Source organism: Panthera leo, chromosome B2 (assembly GCF_018350215.1).
Source record: "Panthera leo isolate Ple1 chromosome B2, P.leo_Ple1_pat1.1, whole genome shotgun sequence".
Taxonomy (NCBI): domain Eukaryota; kingdom Metazoa; phylum Chordata; class Mammalia; order Carnivora; family Felidae; genus Panthera; species Panthera leo.
This window is the reverse complement of record NC_056683.1, coordinates 140,647,407-140,673,082: the sequence shown is the minus strand read 5'-3', so window position 1 is coordinate 140,673,082 and position 25,676 is coordinate 140,647,407. Positions and strand designations below refer to the sequence as shown.

At 42.6% G+C, this 25,676-nt stretch overlaps 2 protein-coding genes across 9 annotated transcripts in view; both read right to left on the bottom strand.

The window, feature by feature from the left end:
- Nucleotides 1-25,676, bottom strand: part of ARID1B (AT-rich interaction domain 1B) — a 447,597-nt gene that overhangs the window by 108,511 nt on the left and 313,410 nt on the right. For all 8 annotated transcript variants that reach the window (XM_042940136.1, XM_042940142.1, XM_042940137.1 and 5 more), the window contains one exon: nt 18,608-18,851. In XM_042940136.1, the coding sequence (XP_042796070.1) occupies nt 18,608-18,851 (244 nt within the window). The remainder of the gene's footprint in view (nt 1-18,607; nt 18,852-25,676) is intronic.
- LOC122220526 (MICOS complex subunit MIC10-like) lies at nt 18,867-23,695 on the bottom strand. The gene has a single exon (XM_042940145.1). It carries the CDS (start codon nt 23,666-23,668, stop codon nt 23,393-23,395), a length of 276 nt encoding a protein of 91 aa, XP_042796079.1. The 5' UTR covers nt 23,669-23,695; the 3' UTR covers nt 18,867-23,392.

Sequence of the window (25,676 nt, the reverse complement as noted above, 5' to 3'; positions counted from 1 at the left end):
AAATCATTCATCCTTCTAAAAGTAATACGGTGCTATCTTAATATAAAATACTAATAGGCAAAGAAATACCCAGAAATTCCATTTTTCAAAAGTTGTAGTGGGCAAAGAAAAAACATTTCTTCCGTTCATACATTTGCAGCTAAAAAATTTTTTAAAAAATCAACAAAACTAGAAAGGTTTTAGTGATCGAAGATGGAACAGTGATATAATTAATCAACATGGCAAAACTGGAGTGTGAATGACAGACACAACCTGATGTCAATTTTGCCAGGAATTCATTTACCTCTTCCAATTTTACCTCATTAGCTGACTTTTGGGCAAAAGTGGATAAAGGGAGAATAACATCTGGAATGCGTGTTTGTCTCACAAGTTCTTAAGTAAATAGGAGATGGTTTTACTTGAGTGTAAACAATAAAGTAAAAAATAAAAACCCACTGAGAACTTACTACGTAGAAGGCAATGTCCTACATGATATTTCTTCGTTAGTAATCCAAGGAGACTGGCTTCTTAAAATTAACATGAAACACCATAGAAACCCAGGCAATTTTGCTGTCCAATCTTCCTCAGTAAGGACACTTAGGGTATGTGGGGAATCATGGGGTGTTTGATAACAAAGACTTGGGTCCTATTCATAAATTCCTTGAAATTACCAAGGGTCAGAAAGGTTTATTGTTAGAAAACCAGTAGGGTCTGTGAATTCATGTGAAATGAATTGCTAAAACTGTGGTTGCCATCGAATTTTGAGAAGAAATAAGAAGTACTTCCAGTCACTTTACGAATACCTCTACTATGATCAAGTTCTTTCCCGAAATGCTGCTACACAATCAATCTATATCTCATAGTTTTTAGCAATTAGCAATTGAGTTATTCTTCTACTCTTCAGGAATTTTTGGAAGCAACATTAATTTTAGTGAGAAGTTAAAAAAACGCTGTAGAAATTATTGCTACCAATTAGCAATACGTCATGACCAAGATCGACTTTCATCCTGCACGTCTCTGCATTATTCAATTCTGCTATGTTCAAAACTAAGATATCGGGATGTTTTATTCTAATATATCCTCATACTTTCTTCATGTTATGGAAATCAGCTCTCTCTTAAATCTTTAGAGCAAAATATGGGTTTTACCTGCCATAGTCTGACTTTATAGGTCTTCTGGAAGACGTATTTCTTACATTCGGCCGATCCTGCTGGTCAGAGCACTGTAACTTCTTACTATGGGCTATATTCACAGAAGTTATTTCTTTACTTTCTAAAGCACGAAGTACCAGTTAGGATCTTTTCTTCTGCCATGATAAATGACAAATATGATTTTGTTATGAGATGGCACTGGTGGGTTGCATGGTTGGACTCCACATCTGAGGTAGGTAATCTTTGAACATCTTGTCTAAGATGGTGTCCAAACCAGTGTGTGGTAACAGAGCAGTTCTGCAATCCAAGCAGCCAAGGTTTCACGCGTCACTTTATTTTATTTTTTTTAGTGAACTTTGAACACCTGCATAATGCCTAATGGTAATAATGTGGGTGAAAAATGAGTTTTCAATAATCCATAAATTCATGGGATGTCCTAGTCTTAGGCATGTATTTAAATGAGTCAGAAAATCCACAAATTACTTTGAGCATGGTTATCTTTTTGTCAGTGTCTTCTAGTTCATTTGCTTCAAGAATGGAAACTTTAATGTACTCCAAAGCAGACATTTCAAATACACAATCTGCTCAGTTTCTAGCTTACTGGTTATAGTTAAGAGTTTACCTGAAGTGTCTGAATGTGGACATATAGTACTTAATATTATTTGGTGATTTAAATAGGTCTGCTCTTTCCAGGAGGTGCTGCATTGGGGTTTGGAGGGTGGGAGAGCAGCTGGGAACTGACTGCCAACACGATTCTTAATTGTGAACAAAATCCACCTCAAGTAAAAGCAGTATAATACATGAAGTAACAACACTCTCTCCTGGCTGTACCCTCCAGAGGAAATACAACCATAGCGGTCTGGTCCCCCAACTCTATTTTTTTAATTTTTTAATGTTTTTATTCATTTTTGAGAGAGAGAGGGAGGTAGAGAGAGAGAGAGAGAGCGAGCACGAGCAGGGGAGGGGCAGAGAGACAGGGAGACACAGAATCCGAAGCAGACTCCAAGCTCCGAGCTGTCAGCACAGAGCCCTTCACGGGGCTCGAACCCATGAAACATGAGATCATGACCTGAGCCGAAATCGGACACTTAACCAACTGAGCCACTCAGGTGCCCCTGGTCCCCCAACTTTAAAGAGTTAGCCTGAATCTGGAAAGACAAATCCTTCCACGTCCTATGGCTCAAACGTTCTTCCAAAGTAGAATTAGATTTCCCGAAATCTTTACCCAAGATAATGCCAACTATTGATGTGCCATCAGGTCCTATACAAATATACAGATGAGTCAGTACAGTGGAGGTGTACCTGCCCTGTGTACTTCTGAGTCATTGAAGGAATGAGGAAATTCCCAAGATGCCCCAAATGGGACAGAACCCGTAGAGGGCCCACATATCTTCATTCTAACTGGACAGTCAATCACCTGCTGGATTCAGCTTTTCCAGTATTGGCCCAACTGCAGTCTGAGGATTTAGAGCCTCCTTTCTAACTCCCTGCTAGCGTCCTGGAGGGGAGAGCCTCCGAGGCCTAGCAGCTGACAAATAAAAGACCAGCAAATATGGCGCATTCTATGTGAGAATTACGCCTTCAGAGTGGTTGTACCACAAGTGCTTTGGGGTTTCGTTTGTTCGCTTTTATTACGAAGACCAACTTGGTGTAACACATGTTTCATCTAGCCCACTGGATTCAAACTGAATTTTTCCAGTTGCTCTCTTTTATTAATATACCAAAGTTATGTAATGTCTTTCACATGGAAGTCAGTTTAATAGTCTGATTATCTGAAACTCATTACAGGCCTTTGGGGTGGATGCTTTTTTACAGAGAACTTGAGACAAGAACTGAAAAGGCTCTTGCAGGTGTGCAACAAGTCAGAGAACACAGACAACACAGATTTCTCGACTTTACTCTTCAGGTCACTACAGGCTTTGGTTAAAGATAAACTAGAATCCTGAAACACCGATGTACCAGAGATTCTCAGCTTTAAGACAGAACATTCTGGGGCGCCTTGGTGGCTCAGTCGGTGAAGTGTCCCACTGCGGCTCAGGTCATGATCTATCTTGTGGTTTGTGAGTTTGAGCCCTGTGTCGGGCTCTGTGCGGACAGCTCGAAGCCTGGAGCCCGCTTCAGATTCTGTGTCTCCCTCTCTCTGCCCCTCCCCCGCTCACGCTCGGTCTCTCTCTCAAAAATAAACATTTAAAAATTAATTAATTAATTTTTAAAAAAGGTCCTTGGTCTGGACTATTCCCAAGTGACCCGGAAGGAGCGGGAGAAAGGTGGCTTCTGGTTTTACGGCAGCTTGATTTTCAATGTGGACCTATAGCTGCTGCTGGGCCTGAGCAACGTGGCTCAACCTGGCTGGCCACGCTCCTCCCAGAGCCATTCAGCTCAGACAGTCTTTGCTCCCGCAATTACTCAGGCGAAGTGACTAAAACTGTGGTCGTGGAAAAAGAAAAGAAAGAAGGCCAGTAAACAGAAGACAAAACTTCAGGAAAGTTTATCAAGTTAAGTTAACTTCCGGTGTGACGACATGAAAAGGAAATAGGTAATACGACTAAAGATGTGATCTGGTTGAAAGCAGGAGTCACTTCCGCCTTTGGGCACCTTGGACAGGTCACGAGGTCTCCCTTCCGCATATCAGAGATGCACCGAAATTCCTACACTACCGTCCTTGGTCTGGACTATTCCTGTCTACACTCAGTGTTCTCACGGACGCACACTCTTCTCAACAGCTTTAAAGCTCAGGCGTCCAATCCGAAGGTCTCTGGGGTGCAGAGCGAAACCCCTGGGGGTGGGGGAAGTCTACGTGCGCTTGGGTGGCACACAGCTCCCCCCAGGGGGTGCGGCTCCACAGCGCTCTGTCGCGTGTAAGGAAGTGGCGGGTTCTGAACTTGCCTCGTGCATGATCCAGACACAGAACGCAGAACAGCTACCAGCTAAGCCTGCTCGAATCCCTGCTTTGATGTAAGGTAAGAGGCGGGGGAGGGGAAACCAGATCGAGCATGCAGTTTACATCTCTTCTCACTAGGACCAATTAATAAAGACAAAACCTAATTTCCCCCCGCTCTTACCCATTCTTATTCCTCCTCAATATTTTTCCTCTTTCTAAGATTCTTTTTTTGTTTGAGAAGCTTAATATTTGGCTGCCTTCTGAAGAAATGGGTATAGTGACAGATGAAAGACTTGCATTCATCGTATAATTCAGAATAAGGGAAAAATCGACTGCTGTGCATTTAAGATTCTAACAACCTTGCAATTTTGTACAGTCGTTTCCCCCACCCGTTCTTTTGAAGAAATCTGCTTTTATTCTGTTAATAACTAACCACAGTTGCAGCAGCATGGATCCGATTAGCAGTTCTTATGGTACAAAGGGGAGAGGAAAAAAAAGCTGTGAACAGGGTTGCCAATTTGTCCACCTGGGCCCCCAGGAGAAAGATTAGATGAGGCGCCTGCCTGCTCCCTTTTTTCCACTTGATCGCTGCTCTGTGCTGCCTGATAGAGACAGGCCTTTTTAACGCCAAGGCACTTTCTTTCCTTTAACAAAAGTTTCCTTTGCCTCCATCCTCTCTTGTCACAGATTTCTCATTCTGGGTCCCCACATGTCATGACAACTCTCAACTGCAAACATGAGTAGCTGTGAAAAGTGCCACACGCTGATGCTTACTCACTGGAGTCCCCCGGCATCCACACCAGAAATGCACAAAGGAGTGCTCACATGCCCCGCAGGGAGGACTCCCTTGATTTGCGGACTCAGGGCGGTGCACATGGTCAGTTTCCTAGGCCTAGAAATGCTGCTTTTGAATATATGATAACACAGGAAAAGATAGATACTTTGGCAATTAAATATTAGAATTTGAGGAAAATAGCACAGTATATATAAACCTGGGACCAACGGACCAAGTTACTGGTATTACAGGCAACATGGTTTCTACATATTTTCTATTTAGAAATGGAACTGTTAGGGTGCCTGGGTGGCTCAGTTGGTTAAACATCTGACTCTTGGTCTTGGCTTAGGTCATGATCTCATGGTTGGTGAGATCAAGCCCCGCATCGGGCTGTATGCTGACAGCATGAAGCCTGTTTGGGATTCTCTGTCTCGTGCTCTCTCTGCCCCTCCCTTGCTCGTGCTCTCTCTCTCTCTCTCTCAAAAAAAAAAAAAAAACAAAACAAAAAAAAACCACATGAAAAAAATCTTCAAAAAAAAAAGGTATGGAATTGTCAACTTATGTACTAAAATACTATTCTCTAAAGGTTTTAAAAATTCATTATATCTGTAACTACACTAAATAATGAGCGCTTATTTTTGTGATAAAACGTAAGCCTTCTAAATTCTTGGTATAAAACTACTTTTATTTTATTTTATTTTATTTTATTCTTTTTCTTTTGAGGGAGAGAGAGAGAGTGAGCAAGCAAGTCGGGGAGTGGGTGGAGGGGGAGAGAGAAAGAATCCCAAGCAGGTTTCCACGCTCAGCATGGAGCCCAATGCAGGGCTTGATCCCATGACACCGAGATCACGACCCGAGCCAAAACCAAGAGTCAGACGCTCAACCGACTGCAGACACCCAGGTGCCCCTAAAACTACTTTTAAAATTGACAGAAAGCTAAAGCATTGCATCATGCTGAAAAACTTAAAGAAATCCAAAGCTTCTGATAGAAATCTCTATGTTCCAAGAGGTGCAGCCAACCGTTAGCAGCACCGGGGGCGGCTGTGTGGGGAGAGGAACAGCAGTGCTCTCAGGGGCCACTTAGGACCAAAGCAGGGTCTGGAACAGGGCCTGGCCATGGGCAATGTGACAGTCTCCGAGCTGACTGCAGAGGGGCCTGGGGGACTGAGCCCAGGTCACCGGGGGCCTCTGGTATGGGAGTCGTTCTGAGAGCACAGGAGACAGACTAAGGCAACACGGACAGGAAGGAAGGCATTCTGGACCATATGCTCGTGTGTTTTTCATCAATTCTTTAATTTCAGACTTCAAGTCAGTGTTCGGCAAGTATGCTTTTGAAATGTATGTTTTTCACAAACAGCCATTTTTATCTTCCACTTGTCACTTTCAAATATCTCAAGCGTAGGATTCATGTGTTGCTGAAGCCCAGATTCCAGTCTTGCTAGCCCTTGCTCACCACCCCATGTTTATCTAGCCAACACGGATGCCACTTAGTTGGGGGATGGGAATATCATCTGGATTATGACAATACTCCCCATAACCAATCTGTTCTTAACTGGCCATTTTCTTTGAAAATAGGGTTAGTTATTAGTAAGAGATAATTTATTGAAAATAATGAGACAATGAAAAAAGTTGGATATTGGACAATTCCAGAATTATGCTATGATCAAAAAAAAATCTTTTTTAATGTTTATTTTTGAGAGAGACAGAGAGACAGAGACAGAGAGAGAGACAGAGAACATGAGCAAGGGAGGGGCAGAGGCGGAAGGAGACACAGAATCCAAAGCAGGCTCCAGGCTCCAAGCTGTCTGCACAGAGCCCAATGCAGGCTCAAACCCACAAACCATGAGATCCTGACCTGACCTGAAGTCGGATGCTCAAACCACGGAGCCACCCAGGTGCCCCTGCTACAATTTTTATATGGCACAATTTTTGTGTATTATGGATTAAAATCAGGCAGGGCCTACACTACAGAAGTCTGGTTTAGACTGACAAATCTTACGACTACTACTTCAGGTTTTATTTTTAAGGGAAAAGAAAGTAAAATCATCTGTCACGGTGGAATCCCTTCCAGGAGAAAGGGAAATAGAATGATCCCATGAACTGTGAAATACAAAGGTAGAAAGATGGCTCCCAGTCCACAGGAGGACAGGTCATAGAAGTAATCAACTTTACAACTTTCTTTTCTTGAGTTCCTATTTATTCTAAGCGAACTGTAAACTCTTTAATTTGGTCAGCATTTACTGAGTATGCTCTGACTTGCCAGGCATTATGCTTGGCACCAGGGATTTAAAAAAAAAAAAAAAAAAAAAAAAGCAGTGCTCACTGCCCTCGACAGGCCCCTGGGCCAGCTGGAGAACCACCGAGAGACAGGTGGACTCTCCTTGGCACGGAGGGAGCCGTAGGCCTTTGCAAAGGGAAGGACGTTGGACTCGGATCATCGAGAATAAGTAGTTTTCCAGGCTAGCGAGGGGCGGGATGGATACTCCGGGCAAAAGGAATTCGGCTCTAGGAGCAAGCTGCTGACGTAAAGTCACAATCAGTAGGTATGAACACGTGGAATACTGAACTAGTTCCTGCTGTCAACTTCCAATATTAGGCACTGATGCAACATACAAAAAAAGAGAGACTATAGACACTGAGGTTCAGCTCTCAAAAAAATACAGGTTTTCGTCCTTTTTCAAGTAGAATTTAAATGACATGATTCTTGGATTTTGTGTGAAACAGACTTCAAGGAACAATTGTGAAACTAGGGGTTATGTTAACATTGGAGTTAGCCCTAAGAATATAGCAATTATTTTATCACAAGAATTTTCTTCCTGTGACATTATAATTTCAATTGAATCCCAACCTATTTATAGCAAGGTCAAAAGACGGCAACATGCTGCCCTAAAAACATGAGGTATTTATCCATAAAATTCCTCTGACCAATACATACATGATGGTAAGTGGGAACCCTGGCTCCCTTTAAAACATGCCCTCAGGACACTTCTAGAGAAGTGCTAAGCTGTACTGGGAGGGAGGGGAAGTGGTCTCTCCATATTCTAGAAACACTTTCTTGGGTGGCTTCCAGAACCCCAGCTCTCCCTGGTTTTCCACTTTTACCACTGGCTATCGTTGCCTTCCCTGTTCACACAGTCTCTACACGTCTCAGTGCCGTAGGGTTCAGTCCTCAGGATGCTTCTCTCAGTATTTCTCAACCTTGGCTATACAAAATAATCACCCGGAGAGCTTTTTAAAAAGTACTGGTGGAGGACTGCAGCCGGACCCACTAATTCGGCACCTCTGGGAGCTGGGCCTCGCACCCATCCTCTCCCAGGATGCTCTGTGCAGCCAGGGTTGGGAACGACTGACTTTTGCTCGTTTCCCAGGTCAACAGTTCCCAGACCAGCAGCTTCAGCATCAACTAGGAACATGCTGGAAATGCAGATTCTCCAGCTCTACCCCAAACCTACTGAGTCAGAAACTGGGTATGAAGCCCAGTCACCTGCTCTCCCAAGCCCTCCAGGTGATTATGATGCAGGCTAGGTGCCTTAGGTAATCTCGTCGAGAATGCTGATGACTCACAAACGTACTTCTCGAGCCTAGATCTCTGCTTGGAATCCAGATTCTTCTTAGAACCAGCTGCCAATTCAAAATCTCCCTTTGGATGCCTAATAAGCATCTCAAATGTAACAAGTTCAAAACCAAACTCTTGATTCCCTCTTCAAAAACTTGCTCTTTTCTTTGTCTTCCAGTGTACAGAACCACCATTTACCAAACTTAGGGGTCAAAACTCTTCTGCCCCCATCTCTGCTACTCACACATCCCGCTGTGACCAACCTCCCCTAGGCTACTGAAGTAGCCTCCTAATCAGTCTCCCCACTTCCAACCTTGACCCCTGTAGCCCACTTAGCAACCAGGATGACCCTTTTTTTTTTTTTAAATTTTTTTTTTTTCTTTTTTTTTTTCAACGTTTTTTATTTATTTTTGGGACAGAGAGAGACAGAGCATGAACGGGGGAGGGGCAGAGAGAGAGGGAGACACAGAATCGGAAACAGGCTCCAGCCTCCGAGCCATCAGCCCAGAGCCTGATGCGGGGCTCGAACTCACGGACCGCGAGATCGTGACCTGGCTGAAGTCGGACGCTTAACCGACTACGCCACCCAGGCGCCCCCAGGATGACCCTTTTAAAGCATATATCGGATCACCCCATTCTCTGCCTTCTCTTCCTGCCAAGTGGCTTCCGATTATACTTAAAATAAGCTCTTAAATCCCAATCGTAACTTAAAAAGCCCCATGTAAGCTGGCCCTTGGTTACCCTTAGATCTAACTGCCTACCCACGCTGTCCCCATCTCCCCCTCCTTACTGTGCTCCAGCCCCAATGACTTCCTTGCCCAGCACACCAAACGCAATACTGATCCAGGGCCCGTGTGCTTGCTGGCTCTCTGCGGGGGTCCCTGTCTCCCAGATATTCACTGAGTGAACGCTTTTGCCTTTGTTCACTGAGTCCCTTGTTCGAATATTAATTTCTAAGAGACACCTATCCCAATCACTGCTGTCTGAAAGAAGCAACCTGATTTTTTTCCCCTAACCATACCTGGTAATAAACTACATTTCCCATCTTTCCCGCTAGGATTTAAGTTTCATGAGGACAGGGTCCTTTGTCATTTATGTTCAGCGCATTGTCCCCAGTTCCCAGAAACACGCCTGCAGCATAAGATGTATTCGGGACTTGGCCGAATCAATGAATGAAAAGAAGAGAATGATAAACAAGGGCGGAAGGAAAAGGAGCAGTTGGGCCCGTTGGCCTTTCTCAGGACATCACCTGATTTATCCAACAGCAAAAGTACAACATGCTACTTTTCAAAAAAACCACCCAGTGAATTAATACATTTGGCATCCTCAGCAAGGTCACATTCTTGGCATTCAGCTATATGCATTTAGTGTAGTTTGCAAGTACAAACTCCTATGTCACTTTCTGTTTAGAAGGGAGAACATCAACATTAACAATCCCTGGTTATATCATTTATAAACATGCAGATGTGAATTATTAAAGATTAATGCATTTTAGGATTGGTGTCGGCATTCCGTTTGTCTCATGCCGAAACCAATTCTGTTCTTCATTAGTCAATGACAACCCGTATCACCCTGTTATGGAAGAGAAATCAAAGGTGCAAGTGTGTGAGTTGAGAGTAAGTGATGAAACTGATTAGTAAGAGACTTAACGGCTATAATCAATCAACACATCATAATAATCCTGGCTCCAGGGCTATCAGAAGACAGGGAAATAGCCGTAACACCGCCTGTTCACTTCACAACTGGTATTTATTCCCTTTAGAAAATACAGAAACACAGACCACAAGTTTGTGAAGTCAGCTTTAGGGACATCTTGACTCTAAGTACCACTCATTTTATCACCACTTTCCTAAATGAGAAGTCAGATGATTTGGGAGACTTTTACTTCTGGGCTAAAATTAGTTCCCAAAAGCTTTGGTACCCCTCCATTCCAATTCCTCGCCTCCCACGGAGGACAGAAAACACAGCAGGTCAATGCCAACAGCATTTCAAATGCAGCAGCACTCTGCTGATTCAAGAAGCAGCATTACTCAGTTAAGCACAAGTTTAGAGGGGGTGCCAGTCTACTCAGCTGGAGAAATGAAATCAAACAGTAAACAAGGCGAATGAAGTGCTCCTACAGTGAACAGTGTAAAAAAATAATGGAAAAGTGGGCGTGGACGGCTGGATCAGCCAGGGAAACACATTAGCCGCTGCTAACCTGACAGAGCGAGAATGACACCAAAATACTACCCTGGTGACATGGTCTTCCCTATATGTTCAGACACAGAAGACCGAAGAAAGGGAATGGAAAATGAGAGGAGAGTTTAAACTGAACTGCGTAACTTAATTTTAACTGAGAGGGGGAGCCAACACCGACTGGGAATGCGTATTTTGATGTGTGTTAATGTTCTCTTCTTTCTGAATGTGAAGGAAGAAGTGGAAAAGGTTTAGTTGGAAATCCGGTGGAATGGAAGAACTGAAAACATTTCTGCTTTTGACAAAAAGAAGAAATACTCACTTCCCAATTATCAACATACCTGACTTGGGTCCGGAGGGGCCTCCTAAGCAAAGGGTAGCTCAGAGCCCTGGGGCACCTGCTTTAAACGCAAGGGTCTGGCCGCAGGTCAGCAGTGGGGGACCTGCCCTCCAGAAACAGCAGGAGCATATCCATGACCAAAGTGCTGAGTCTCCATAACCAGGCTCCTGGTCGGAATTTTAAATTAGTGCCCTAAAGGGGGAGGCTCTCGTATCTAAGAACTACGGCACACGGAGATGCAATCACATCTCTCACAAAGACAAAATATATAGTTGCTTTCTTAAGTGTTGCTAAGCATCATTTGGAATGGATCTGAAATTACTGTTTTGTGTAACATACAAATAGTTTACTTTGTAAGGGGGAAAAAAATACTGGCTGAAGTTCTCCACGGTTTGTAGAACTGCTGAATTGATGTTTTCCAGGCTGCCACAGATTAAAAACACGGATATATCAATGGCATTTTGTGTTTAAGAATTTTTTTTTTTCTTCCTGCTCAGCTTGCCAATAAGCAGCATGCATTTTCCTTGCAACAAGCTGTTGCAGGATTTCTACTTCGAGAGAAGCCAAAAAGGAACACTTGATAGATGTTTTAAAATAAGATTACCAGGTAGGGTGACTGTGCAGACTTTCAAGTAAAAAATGTGTCATTACGTGCAGTGCCATTTCAGAGATGCTACTGATGTGATCATGACAGGAAACCGGTTTAGAACCACTTACACAGAGTGAAATAAACTCATAATTTTACCCTGAGTTTTAAGCAAAGATAAACTGAAGAGTGGAAAATTTATTTATTTAGGATGGGTTAGGCTTCAGCCCTTAGAGTTCTAAAAATCCGACAGGAATGGATTAAAAAAGCGAGAGATACTGGCTTGCACCCTCCGGTGTTCATTTTATAGGTACTAATCTTGACAAATTAGACCAGGAACTATCATTTCCTCTCACTAAAATCCTTCCTGTTCACTCCAGCCTATGACTAACTCCTAAATGCAATTCATTTTTCTCTTTCCCATTATAGCATCCTTCCAGAATCTGCTTGTCTGAATGTCAGATTAAGCAAGAAAATGAGTTTTTTGACCAGAATATCTTCTTGTTTGTCTGTGCGGCTCTATCGGCTCCCACGGAAATCTCAGCTCTCACTTGCTAAGCGGAGGGGAGAACCAGGTGAGCACTTCCACAGGAGAGCTCTGAATATACCATGGTGCTGCCCAAAGAGTTTACATTTTCCATAGTTAATCAGATACGTGCTACCCTTTTGGGAGTTCATTCTTTCAGCATCTCTCAGATTTTCCCGAGGGGTGCAAATTCATGATGACCAGCTGGTAGGCGGGATGCATCACTCACCATCCAGGAACTGACATGATAATGCTTCAGAGAATCAGGCTTAACTATAAGGTAACTGGTGCTTTATGAGAGTGGAGGGGCGATCTCTGGCAAATCCATTCTACAGGCTCTTAAAACCTGTGGTCCTTTTCACAGGACGCAACGAAAGTCATCTGCCAGGTCTGAGTCTGCACAGGTAAAGGGGCACAGACGGCCGGGCGCTCTGCGTCCAGGGGGGCTCCCGGGAAGCCACTCAGTCCTGGAGGCTGCCTGCAGACGTGCGCCCTGGGGAATGCTCCAGCCCACTGCAGAGGTAGGGAAAGGAGGGCTTCCAGAGGAGGGAGGCACGGATAGCAAAAGATGGGAGTGAGGAGGACAGCTCTTGAAAGATTAATGAAAGACTCCTCTCCACCTCACCCTCCTCCCTCACGGTCTCTCAGCTCTTAAACCACCCTGACCCAGGGCCGCCCAGTCTCCTTCGGCCAGCAGTGGAGCTGGGGAGGGGCGATGTAGGAGGTGGGACTTCAAATAGCAAGGCACATAAAACTGAAAAATGGAGAGTTCTACTTTCATATCTGATGCAACTCTATTTTCTCTCTGCCTGTGATGGCCAGGAAGATAGGATCTTTGATTAGTCTTAAAATAGATACCTACGACTAAGCCAGAAGGAATGGCCACGAAAACAAACATGTATTCATCAGGACACTAACATGAAAACCTAGTTGTGTATCTTTGGTCCCAGGCTGTTCTAATCTGTAGCCCTTCTCCTGTCAGATGAAAGGGACTTAAAATTGGACTCTTGGCACAGATGCCGGTTCTTAAAAAAAAAAAAAAAAAGAGAGAGACGAGGGAAATCTACTCGGAGATTTACAGTTACCATCGTTAGGTCTTTGTTAACGCAACCGATGAACTGCTCCTCGCAGTCTGAACAGTTAAAGTTTTTGTAAACAAAAATGTTTCTCAGGCTGTGAAGTGTTAATTTCTGCCTGCCTATCACCATTCCCCGCTGTACGCTCACCCTTCTTAATATTTAAACACTGTGGCTGCTTACAGCACACGGAGGAAAAAGCTGACAAAAGCCTTTAGCCAATAAAATAAAAATAAAAAAAGTTGGGCTTATTTACATTTTTGCTTTGTTAGTAAACTGGAATGGTTGGCTCTGGAGGCAAGACAAGTGAAATTAACATCCACTAAATCTTCTGGCAACGGCAATGCTTTCTGATGCTGTGCTGTGTCAGCCTCACTGCGTGCTAGGACGAACGAGGCCCAGTGTAAGACCCGCACGATACATTCAAGATCCAAGAGTTTATTTCCCTAAAACTGAGGCAAACAACTCTCGGATGCAAGCCAGTAAGCAGCCAAAGTACAGTGGGATGGGATCATTTATTAGAAGGGAAACCAGATGCCTAATATCAGACCTCGCAGAATCAACTGCACCCGATGTTAGATTTGCCCGATTTAAATGTGTATATACATGCACACTGCCAATTAGAAAGATGAAGATATTTCATTTCCGTCTCTAAGTATAAATACATCAACGTAAAGAGGAGAGAGAAATGAAAACAATCAGCAAAAACCAAGAAAATTTATCATGGCACGGGGGGATGTAGTAACGTATACATTTGGGTCCTCAAATGCTCATTTAGATTAAACAACCAGGGCTGAAATTCTTTAACTTCTAACCATAGACTGCTGCAGTGCTGGAGTTATGTGCAAACAAAGGGAGAATCCATGTGGCTACTTACCACGAAAAATCTCCATCCTGCTTTTCAAAAGAACGCAGGAAGGAAAAGCCCCACTGAGTTAGGGATGTGCCAGGGCCGATGTGGTGCCAGAATGTATCACAGTAGTTGTTCCCATGACACTCACAATGTTCGTGAGGCAGCATGATAGGAGGGCAAATTTGCAGTGGGTGGAGAAACGGTTTAACAGGCAAGAAACAGATTCAGCCATTCGGGATGCTTTACTGGGCTTTTGTTTATCTACCTCTGTGATAGTTCTCATTAGCTGTCAATTTCATTCTCCAGGACAGAGATGGAGAAAAATGACTGCTCTTTTTTCAACAAACCCTGGGAAGCAGCACTAGGAAGAAGCCCCCACAACATTCTGGCTTTACAGCATCTAGGCTATCAGCCACACGACAGCTGTGCATTTGAACAATGACTTGCTGGACAGACAATGATTGAAAGAGTCAAGCTGACACAGGGAGAGGCAGTAGCAAGTCGAGTAGGAGGTGATGGGAGAGAAGTGAGGTCAGAAAAAACAAGTTAGTGCTGGGAATGAGAGGAAGGGGGAGAAAAGAAAGCACAAGACTACAGACAGAAAAAATAAAAATGGGGAAATTCCAAACAGATGTTCCCAAAGCAGCAGTCTGAGTATCCTGCCCTGGGTGGGAAACCATGTGATCACTACCTGGTGGTTTTACTTCACCGGTACAGACTCAGAGGCCAAGGGCGGGAGACTGTACATTATCTTAGGATCTAACGTGGATTAACAAAATTTAAACATAAGGACTGAGGATGGGAAAGAGAAGGTGAGATTACTAAATGGGCCTGATTGTTCTCTAAGGGAAAAGTGTCTTTGCATTTGGTTAAATTAAAAAAAAAAAGAGCAACGTTATGACCATCCCTAAAATGTGGTTTTATTACCTATGACAAATTTACACAAATACATTAAAAAAAAAAAAAAGGAAATAAACAAGGGCATATAGGCTAAGTGGAGGGAAAGAGAAGACCAAATTCTTTTTCAACAAAAATATGCATGATTTCTAACAAATCCCCTTAAAATAACAACACCTAAGATTTACGATGAGCATCTCTCAAAAACGGATGTTGTAATGTCCCTAGGCTCAGCTTTGGGAACAGAATGGAGAAACAGGTAGCATCTGGACTCAAGCCATGGAGGACAGCCACCAGGAGGTACAGGGCCAGCATGTGGACAAATGTGTGAGTCCTCTGCATGAATTAAAAAAGGGTGCCCCTTCCCACAGAACAGCCTGAATTTCACTCCCATTTACCCCTCTGGCCCATGTCCTTGTCCAGTGAGGAACCTGCTCAACTGCATGTGGCAGCCAAGGCTAATGCCACTGAGAGGGTGGTACTGATCAGTTAGTTGATGTGGTCTCAATACATAAAAAAAGTATGAGGAATCACCCCAGATTTTAAACTGCATCGGTTGTTAAATTTTACGTTAGACCGCCTGCTCATCGTACCACACAATCATCAGTTTGCCTGGGATCTAAGTGAAGCAAGGGTGCGGATGCTTGTTCCCCCTCCTTTGGACTTTCTCAGACCTAATCCCCAAGAAGATCAACCACTAACCTACCATCTTTTTTTCCCCCAAGTTAGAAGAAACACAGATTCAACTTTGTAAAAATACATTATGCTTTCATGGCTGGCTCTGAGCAGGTCCTACTGAGTAACCTCAGTAAACACAGCAAATCCTCACTGGAAACTTGGCATTCATGGCTTCTGAAATGCACAAGAACACCACTGGATTACCAATCAGAAGACTTGCCAAAACCACCTGTGCTGCTCTGGACAGCACAGGGCAAGCCTCCGGGTCTCGGTTAACGATAACCAGAACCACAGCGACAGGGAACACGCACTGAGTGTTTACCATGTGTCTCCTTTATGTGCATCAACATTTAACCTTTACAGGAACCCTAGGAGGTGGTTATTATCTTTACAAATGCAGAAACTGAGGCACAGAGAGGCTCAGAGGCCTGTCCGAGGTTATAAAACTAGTAGGTGGCGATAAAATGAGGTGAGATCAGCTAATTATATAAAAGTCCATCCAGATGCAGTGTTGTGGTTCCACCCAGGAGAAAAGTGAACAGGTGTCAAAACTGCCGACCAACTTTTCCAGGAGGTCACTCCTCTTAGAATAACACGAACCTTAAAGAAACGTTCTCTCTGCCATGTTTTGCACAGTCCCATTACTTTGTACCTTCACACTCAGCAAACGTGGTTACGGATCTACTTGAAGAGCGTTCCTCCCCACCAAAAGTGGAACTTCCGCTGTGTCGTTTTTTCCCTGTGCCACATGGATGCAAGGAGCTGATCTGGACTAGTATGGTGAAATGAAAACGTAGGCCCTGGGCGGTTAGCATTTCGGACCCAAGCTTAAAAACACGCTGTGTGCTTTAAACAACGTTTCCAAGAAACCTGAAAGCATTCTACTACAGACAGACTTACTTTCCCAAGAAGCTGGCAGACAGATTCCTACTCAGGTCCTTACCCGCAGCGACTACAAACAACAGGCCTCATTTGAGATGGGGCTAGGGGGTCATCAGAAGCGTAATCCGCTGACCAACTCTATGCTGCACAACACAGAGCTAAGCACCAGACTCTGAAGCCAGTTCACCTGCCGAGCTACCTCCTCCACAGTATGTGGTACCATGTGTCCAAAGTGAGCCCTTTTGTTGGGTATGTGTTCTACACCACATCAAAATCCAAACAGTGAAAAAGGAGTTTCAAAATCCCCACTGGAATGATAAACATATGTATGAAAATCACCAGATTGTGAATTACCCATGTCAGGAATTTTAAATAAAAAGCTACAATATCTTTATCCCTCTGAGGAGTTTTCATTGAAGTTACTATTACTAAGAAAAGTCCTTTTGATCCAATTTTCGAAAGGAGTTCTTACTCAACAAGTACAATACTTTACATATGACTTCCTAATGTTTAGGTAGTTGATGCTTCAAAAATCATCTCAATACCAAAAACTGCCTAAGGATTTCTGGAATATAAAGTATTCGGAGCTTTAAAAATGTTGAAGGTGGCTAAATCCAGGTTTAATTACAATCTCTGTAAGGACGAACATATTTCTAAAAGAAAGGTTAACATCAGAATGCCTAAATCAAAATGTGCTATATTATAGCTGTATCTAAAATATGGATGAACCTTAGAAACAGAACATTTAGTCAAAAAAGCAAATTGTGGGAGACCATTTACAGCATGAATGGATAACCACATTTTCTGTTTTGACAAGAATCTTCCTAGTTTATGCCTGCTGTCCCCTAATTATTAATAGCAACACTTCCATGCCCCCAAAAGTATCTCAGCTTGGTTGATAAATTATATAGTCACTCTACATAAGTTTCTATAAATCTCAAAACTCAATAAAACTAATATTTTCTATGAATTTTTATAATAAAATTCTTCAACAAAACAAAACAAAACACCCAAAAAGAACAATTAAAAAAAACTATTCACAGAGTATTTGAGGCAGGGAAGAGGGACGGGACTAAAGATAAGAAAGGAACACACAGGTAGACACAGCAAAACTGGTAATATTCCAATTCTTAAACAGGACGGTGGGTTCACGAGTATTCATTTGATAGCTATGTCTCATCATTGGCATGTTGTATGTGTTCACATATATGCATATATATATATGTTTATCTCTCTCTCTCTATATATATATATATACATGTTTATCTATATCTATATATATATGTTTATCTATATAAATATAGATTTATTAGATATCTATCTATATAGATATAGATATCTATATAAATATAAACATATATATAGATTTATATATAAAACATCCCATAATAAGCATTTTTTAAATACAAAAGGAATAAAATGTAAGAAGGGGTAAAACTACCACCCATGCTTTCAAGAGAACAGAATAAACTATCAGAAGATTTATCCACAATTTAATATTCGTTCTAATACATTAGTAAAAGGCACTTTCCGGCAGCCACCTAGATCATGTTAGCAAAAGCTACGTGGAAATAAATTACATTTAGTAATTTGCTGATAAAAGAAAGGGATGATGTTGACAGAAGAAAGCTGGAAGGAGTATGATGCAACAGAAAGACAGACAAACACCCCCACGTACACAATAAAGGGGGTAAAAGGCACCGACGAAGTGTGGCTGCTGAGTTCACCAGCGCGTGAACTCCTTACGTCAAAACCAGGAGGCGAGTCTCCATCAGTGACGAGGACGTGAGTGTGTGCTGGCCCAGTAAAACACTGGCAGGTACACACACTACACGTTAGAAGCTGACTGCCATGGAATAAATTAAATAGAACCATAAAAACTGAGGCCGATACTTGTCCACAATCTTACCTCAGTGGCACTCATCAACAGAGAATCTTATGCATAGAATCATTACAAAACAGACACCGAGAATAAATAAATTTCTGGCGTTAAGGTCAATGTCCAAACCAAAAACATCAAACTAGCGGGCGATTTTAGTAACGGAGTGTTTATTGTTTATTCATTAGTTGAATATCTTCGGGAATCGGGACTCTCAAAGTTATGCTTCTAACACATGGTTCCATTACCATGTGGTTTCATCACCACGTTTTTGAATAGTAAAACAAACCATGGGATGTATGTCGCCATTTATGAACACTAGGTCTGTCTTTACCACCGAGTGGAATAATAAATATTAAGAAATGAATACCTGGAATACTTGCGGGAGAAATTGGGCCAGATCGTGACTGGTTGCTTCCCACGGGAGAGCCGACAGGAGAAGGCGACGGGCCCCCGGGGATGCTGGAGAGATGGGGGGATGCGTGTGGAGAGAAAGGCGACTGAGCAGGGTTGCTCTGATCCCCTTGGCTGCTCGTGGATCCAGACGCACTGACTGCTGAGCTCAGAGTGGCTTCCGTTCCCGTGGGGAGGTCATCAATGGAGCCAGACAGGTCCTGAGAAAGAAACACCAATAGGTTTATAAAGTAACACTCTTGGATCCATGCCTGATCAAAAAAGTATTTCAAAATTGCAACAATGCCCCTTTCGGAGACAAAGTTTTTCTAGATAATACCCCAAATTCAGAGCATGGCCACTCGTTCTTAGAAGACTTTCAGGAGGTCTCTCATGAGTTGAACCCTAAGATCTGGCCCAGCCCTAAAGAGTGAAGAAAGCTGTACAGCTCTCTTCCATAAAACCACCTGACAGCTTTCCTTTAAGCTGCCAGCACTTGTCCCCCAAACCTGTTCCAAGAGTTACAGGAAACAGCACTTCCGATGGTGACTTTACCATCTGAAAGAAATGATGATTTCCATAAACTGAAAACTATAGCTCCGGATCCTTCTATTTGGAGTCAACGTTGAAGGACTATGTGAATATCAAACTATTACGTTCTAATGGAACAGCAGAATTTTAATCAAACCTTGTGGTAAGAAATGCTTACATCTTAAGTAACTGTAAGTGCCATTATGATAAAATAGTTATGTGTATACTTTTGTAGGATCCTGTGAAAATAAATCCCTTTGAGGTTATGTTGGCAGAAATGGGTCCTCATGTTATACCTTACTTTTTATAACAACTTTAAGCTAAACAAACAATTTTTAATGCCAACTCTGATTTGTTCCTAACACCCTGTAAGGCAGTTATTAACATCACCATTTGACAGACACAGAAACTGCAGCTCAGTTAGTTACTGTCAAAGGTTACAGCACTGAGGACAGAACCATCCACTCAAGAGAATGAAGAGAGTTGAGAGAGGAGTCTTCTGCAACCTGGTCAGAATGAAAGGAAGAGACTGGAGGTCAGCCTTCCTCGCTGCTGTGGTGCCAGGGTCCAGAATGGGTCACCCACCAGCAGGCACTCCCAGGTCGCTGAGAGTCTGGAGATGAGGTGGGGCCCAGAGCTAGAGCTGGCTGAGTTCTAAAGGCTGGGCTGCAGTATAAAATTATTTGCCTTGATGATCTAGGACTAAATGCTGCAGAATGGGATCAAAAATGCCAGGTTCTGTTATTGTCTACAACGCATATTTAATTTTAATTTATACCCTCTACTCATTCAGCTTATCTCACTGCTTACTACTAGTGGGACTTCTAAAACTAGGGCTTTGAAAACTGGTGGAGGAAGACTGAATCTAGACCAAGAAATACCAAAGGGACCAGGTAAAGCATAGCTGGTTATGAGTCTTGAGGGTACCCCCAAATGTCACAAAGCAAACTCAGGATGAGGATCCCAGTCTCCTGGAAAGTTTCTCTGTTAACCATCTGTTAAATCATATAACTAGCTTCTCTTTCTTAACAGCGAAAGTGCCAACAATTAAAAAATAACATTCTCAAATAGCTACAAAAACCTCACAAAAATGAATGGTACAGAAAAACAAAAATTTCTTATGCTAAGGAGAGTAACATCTAAGAATCACATCTAGGTTTAGAGTAACAAACATAATAACAAATATAACAGTATCAGGGTAGATTGAACATATCACCACTGGAGAAAGTATCATCGAATCTCCAAAATAAAATGAGGAAAACTGAATCGTATTTTCAAAATTCAGAGGATAAAATCTATAAACGTTTCTACTTAGGGCCCACAAGTTGCATGATTTTGCACATATTTAGCTGGTAAAACGCTGTATTTAACTGGATTACCGGGTTCAACAACAGTTCCATGCAGACTTTCGGAACTGAGCACAACTTTTTCGAAGCAGGGTCAGAAAGAGAGAAAGGTTATTGAGCAAGTGACACGCTGTATACGACGTAGAGAGTATTCACCCTTCAGAAATCAAGGCACTTCTCTGACTCTCTAGAAACAAGACTGAAATTAGAAGTGTCCTCGTGCACTCATGTCGATCTGCTGAGAGAGCAAACAGGGCCAGTTCCAGCCGTCCCTCCCCCAACCCCCGGCTCTCTGCGGACTCCTCATGGCGCAGGCTCAGAGCGAGGATGGATGTGGGGGGTGGAAGAGGGGTTGGGGTTTAAGAACTTGCTCCCAACGCAGCCCCCTCCTGACCGGATGTAACCAATTCACAGAACTGCAAAGGGACACATGGGCGGGGCTCGTCAAAGCAGGTGTTGTCAGCTCTGGCCTAGGCGCTCCAGCTGGACGCTGCCCGTTTTTGCTCTGCCCTCGAACCAAATGTTGTTAAATGACTGAGAGGGGAAAAAAAATCAAGCGTAATACTATGTGATACGTGAAAAATACTTGAAATTCGAATTCCAGTATCTGTTAACGTTTTATCGAACGCTGTCACCGCCATCCCTCTAGGTACCGACCACGGCCACTTCGGGGCTAGGATGGAGACTCCGATGGAGACCCCGTGGCCTGCAAAGCCCAAAATATCTACTGTCGGGCCCTTCCAGAAAAAGTCTGCTAACCCCTGACTCAGAGCTGAAGTATTTCTAGTACGGGGTCTACTGCCTTTGCCTCTTCCTTGGGGTAAATGAGACAGCGCCAGGCCTCAGTCGAACCACGTGGTGACACCCTGTATGTCAGGAATCCTAGGAGCTTCGCCAAGAACAGGGACCGACTCCACATCTACATCCACCCGGAAAATACTGAATGGGAGCCAGACAGAGCCGCGTTCTCTTTGTAGGAGTGGAGGAAGCTGGGAAGCCCCCGTGACGATGGCTGGTGGGCTCTGAGTGCACGCACTCTCTAACACCTAACAAGTATCCATCGTCAATAAACAAGGGGTCCGTCGGGCAAGAAACAGTCGGGGAGGGGGGAGAAGTGGGCTTTTCATGCTTCGTTGCAGGAAAAACAAATTTTTAATAGATAACTAGAGATAAAACTATTATCTTTTATTATACTACTTATGGGTTTAAACATAGAAGAGGCTTTGACATAGATTCAATTTTTTTTAAACATCATCATCTGAAGTTAAATACTCTTACGCAAATCTTTCTTCATAAGAAACCCAAACAAACAAATTGTTACTTGGAAATTTGTAACATTCTCTGCGCGACCTGTAAATTCCTTCCCTGTCCTCCCTTAAAATTCCAAGTTACGGCCGAACAGGTGACACGGATGGGTGTTAAGAAAGCTTCATTCAAGCTGCAAAAGCATGAAAAACATTTCTGTTATCCAACAAGCTGATCAAGGAAATACCAAGAGAAAAATATAAAAACGGTGGCTTTCTTAGTGTTCAACATATCATCCGAATTTCAGTGCTGACTAGACCTCAGTGCAACAGAAGAGTAATAAAAAGATATAATTTCTATATTACTATTATACATACACGTAACTTTTATATGTAAATTATAGAGAAATATTCCCGCCCTGCAGACACTCAGGGTATCCATATGTATAGCTATCTTAAAACATGTTAATAAAAGAAGTTCAACAGTGGTTTAAACATTCAGCCTAGTTAACAAAGAAGCTCTGTAACTAATACTCCTCTAGAGGACAATTTAGTCAGCAGGGCACCAACTCTGTTCTTCTTTTATAAGTACTATCAGATCTATGACGCCTGTAAAGAACAGAGAGACCTTACTGCATCTCATTCGGACCAAGGCACCTTCAAGCTACAGTGCTTCCATTTATCTTGCTGGAAGGCTGGCAGGTAAGGTAATTGCAGAGAGGACTCTTTTAAGGGGCTAGAGTCCCCCTGCCCCACAGCATTCCCTTTGCATCTTTGCTGTGTGGAGTGATGGGTGAGGCAATGACTGCATGGGCTCATACACGGTAAATTCGGTATTCTGCCAGGACAAGTGGAGTTGGCAAAATCTAGCTCTCGAGTTGGGTTTTCAGTATGTGGCATCACTCAGAATACTGAATACTTTCCAGCACCCCCAAAATAACGTAACCTCTGCCGCCAATGGTTAAATTATTTTTTGAAAATCAGTGCCTTAGAAAAGAAAAGCTTGTTTTACTTTAAAATTTAATTTAAATGGAAGTTCCCTGCAAAGGCTTTCCCTCCGTAACCATCGTCTCTCCGCCCATGTAAAATTTTCATTCTGATCCGAGCGACAGGTACAGGAGATTTCACTGCACGGAGCAGGAAGTGCCACCGGGGAGCAATAACAATGCTAGCAGACTCTGACAAGAGAAACACTTATGACTTAACACAGAGCGCAGATATGTCCCTGATTCAATACGATGGGACAGGGTGGGGAAGGGCAGTGACAGAAGGGTGTGTATGGGAACATGTCACGAAGGAGGAGCATAGGAAGAATTTTTAGAGATCTACACATACACGTAACAGACATACAAATTCTCTCATGTCTGCATATTATAGATGATCCTCCCTACTTTTAATTTACTGGGGGGCTGCCTACTTTTAATTTACTTCTTTTAAGACCACCTCCTTGCAATTTCCAGAGAGGAAATGCAAAACAAGAAACAGACTTGGTCTCAAATACATAAACAGTGTGCTGGAGTTGAAAGCATTACTGATGACATTGCTACAGAAGAATGTCAGCTGACTCCAGGGCACTTCAGTATTCCTGAGGAATAGACATGATTTCTCTTTTCCTCCCACTGGGATGTTCTCAGGTGGAAGTCACTGCTCCTGCTCTTTGACATATTTTCCGTGTAGAAGACATGGAGCCTGGAAATCATGCTGACAGTTGTTGGAGTAGGCCATTCCCAATCCCATGCCAGAACCAAAGACTAATGGCCACATTCTTCTTTTAAAGAAGGTAAGTGAGAAAACCAGTCTTAATCCAAAACCGACACCTATCTTCACGACCGCATCCGCCATGCACTGGTCCCACTTCCTGCCGAGCTCGGAGTCCGACATGTTCCCCACCCCCAGCTCCCTAAAAATATTTTTCATGGGGCGCCTGGGTGGCGCAGTCGGTTAAGCGTCCGACTTCAGCCAGGTCACGATCTCGCGGTCCGTGAGTTCGAGCCCCGCGTCAGGCTCTGGGCTCATGGCTCGGAGCCTGGAGCCTGTTTCCGATTCTGTGTCTCCCTCTCTCTCTGCCCCTCCCCCGTTCATGCTCTGTCTCTCTCAGTCCCAAAAATAAATAAAAAAAAACGTTGAAAAAAAAAAAATTAAAAAAAAAAAAATTTTTTCATTTATTATGACTTACTACATCCAGAGGCATCTTTGGTTTTGATGGTATTCAATGTATCTAGTAAGTTAGCTTCCTAAAGGATAAATTCAGGTAATGCTGGGGACATCTTACCGTCTCTTCCAAGGCCTGGGAATAAGTTAGAAAATCTTACTCCCTTGTTTAATTAAATAAGTGGGTTTTTACAAAAGCAAATCGACTCCAACATACTCTAAGCTGTGGCCCTCAATACAATTAGTTGATAGTATTAGATCAGTCTCTGATAGAGAACTGCAGAACAGACACACATTTGGTCTTCTCTCGCTCAGAAGTGCCCCAAGAGAGCACGAGGATAAACACTGAATTAGAAACAGAGAAGATATTTCAATCAATGAGACTAGTTCAGGTCTCTTGTTTAAGGATTTTAATAGGATACAGTTAATGATTTCTCACTGTGACTTCCCATGGGTTTGACGCACAGGTTAAAATGCCAGTTCAATGGTCTTTTTAAAAAGTCTCTCCATTATCTTCAAAAGCAGGAATAGTGTCTCTTCTCCTTTTTAGAATTTTAAGTATAAAATTCAGACACGCATTTTTTCTTTTTCTCTAACTGGACCCTAACTTTCTTAAGCAGTGACTCCTTGTGCCAAGTGTGGTGCTAAAGAGAGGAAGGGTTTGACTGGTCACTGGTGACTGTCGCTGAATTTATATGCTCTATGGTAAAATACAGCTGCAAAGACCATATAGAGTAAGCCAGCACATGCAAATCTTTCTAAATATTTACCATAAATGCTCTAGTGAAAACTACTGACTTTGCTATTAAGATTTAGCAATGAATTCTCAGCCCTCTGTTTCCAATTAACATCCCTGAGGCTAACCACCCCCAGCCTCATCAGATGCTTAGCTCTTTAGAAACTGATACTTCGCACACTGTAAAATCACTTCGTACCTTCCAACCTTATTTTAGAAGTATCATTTTGGACATGTGATACAAACGCACCTTGAAACTGATATTAGAATTGAGTCAATAATTTGACTGCCATATATACACAAAGGAAAAACCTCATGGTGACTCTGTTTAATCTCTATGATATTGGTAGGTTTCTTCTCCATGCAGCCCACCCAAGTCCCTGTTGTTTTCGTTTGTCTAGACAGCAAATGAGTTAAAAGCTTAGGCTTCCTGTCTAAACGAATAAAAAAATGCAAAGGCACAGTAAGACAGAATCCGTGAAAAAAAAAATCCTCCAAAGCACTAATTTTTAGGCTCTAAAAGCATCTTCTTTCCAAGTTATATATATCACTTTCTATTTAAACATGTCCAAATAATAAATATTTATCTCTTCATTATATGTGACAATATATATAACATGTAGCCTTAAGATGTATGAGGCCAACTGGAAAAAAAAAGTTTGATGTTAATTTAAACATAGTCACAAGCGCCACAAATGACAAACCCCTAGCCAAAGCCAAGGATAAATGCAAAGAAAATTCATGAGTCAAAATTCATTGTAATGAGAACCACTTTCTTTTTCTTTTTCTCCAGCCAAGATTCCATTATGGGTAACTCTCATTTCAAAGGGACATTTGTAGGATAATCAACTAAACCGATACTTTACAGAAGCAGGATTCAGAGTCACGCACACTATCATAAGCAAAAATTGTTAAAATGGTTGTATTTCCTTTGATTTTGAAAAATCAGCACCTAAAATAGAAGCTGGCCTCAAAGGTCCTTGGGTTAGAACTCCTGATACGAAATGTGCTGTGTTCTAAATTTAGACGTGGTAAACA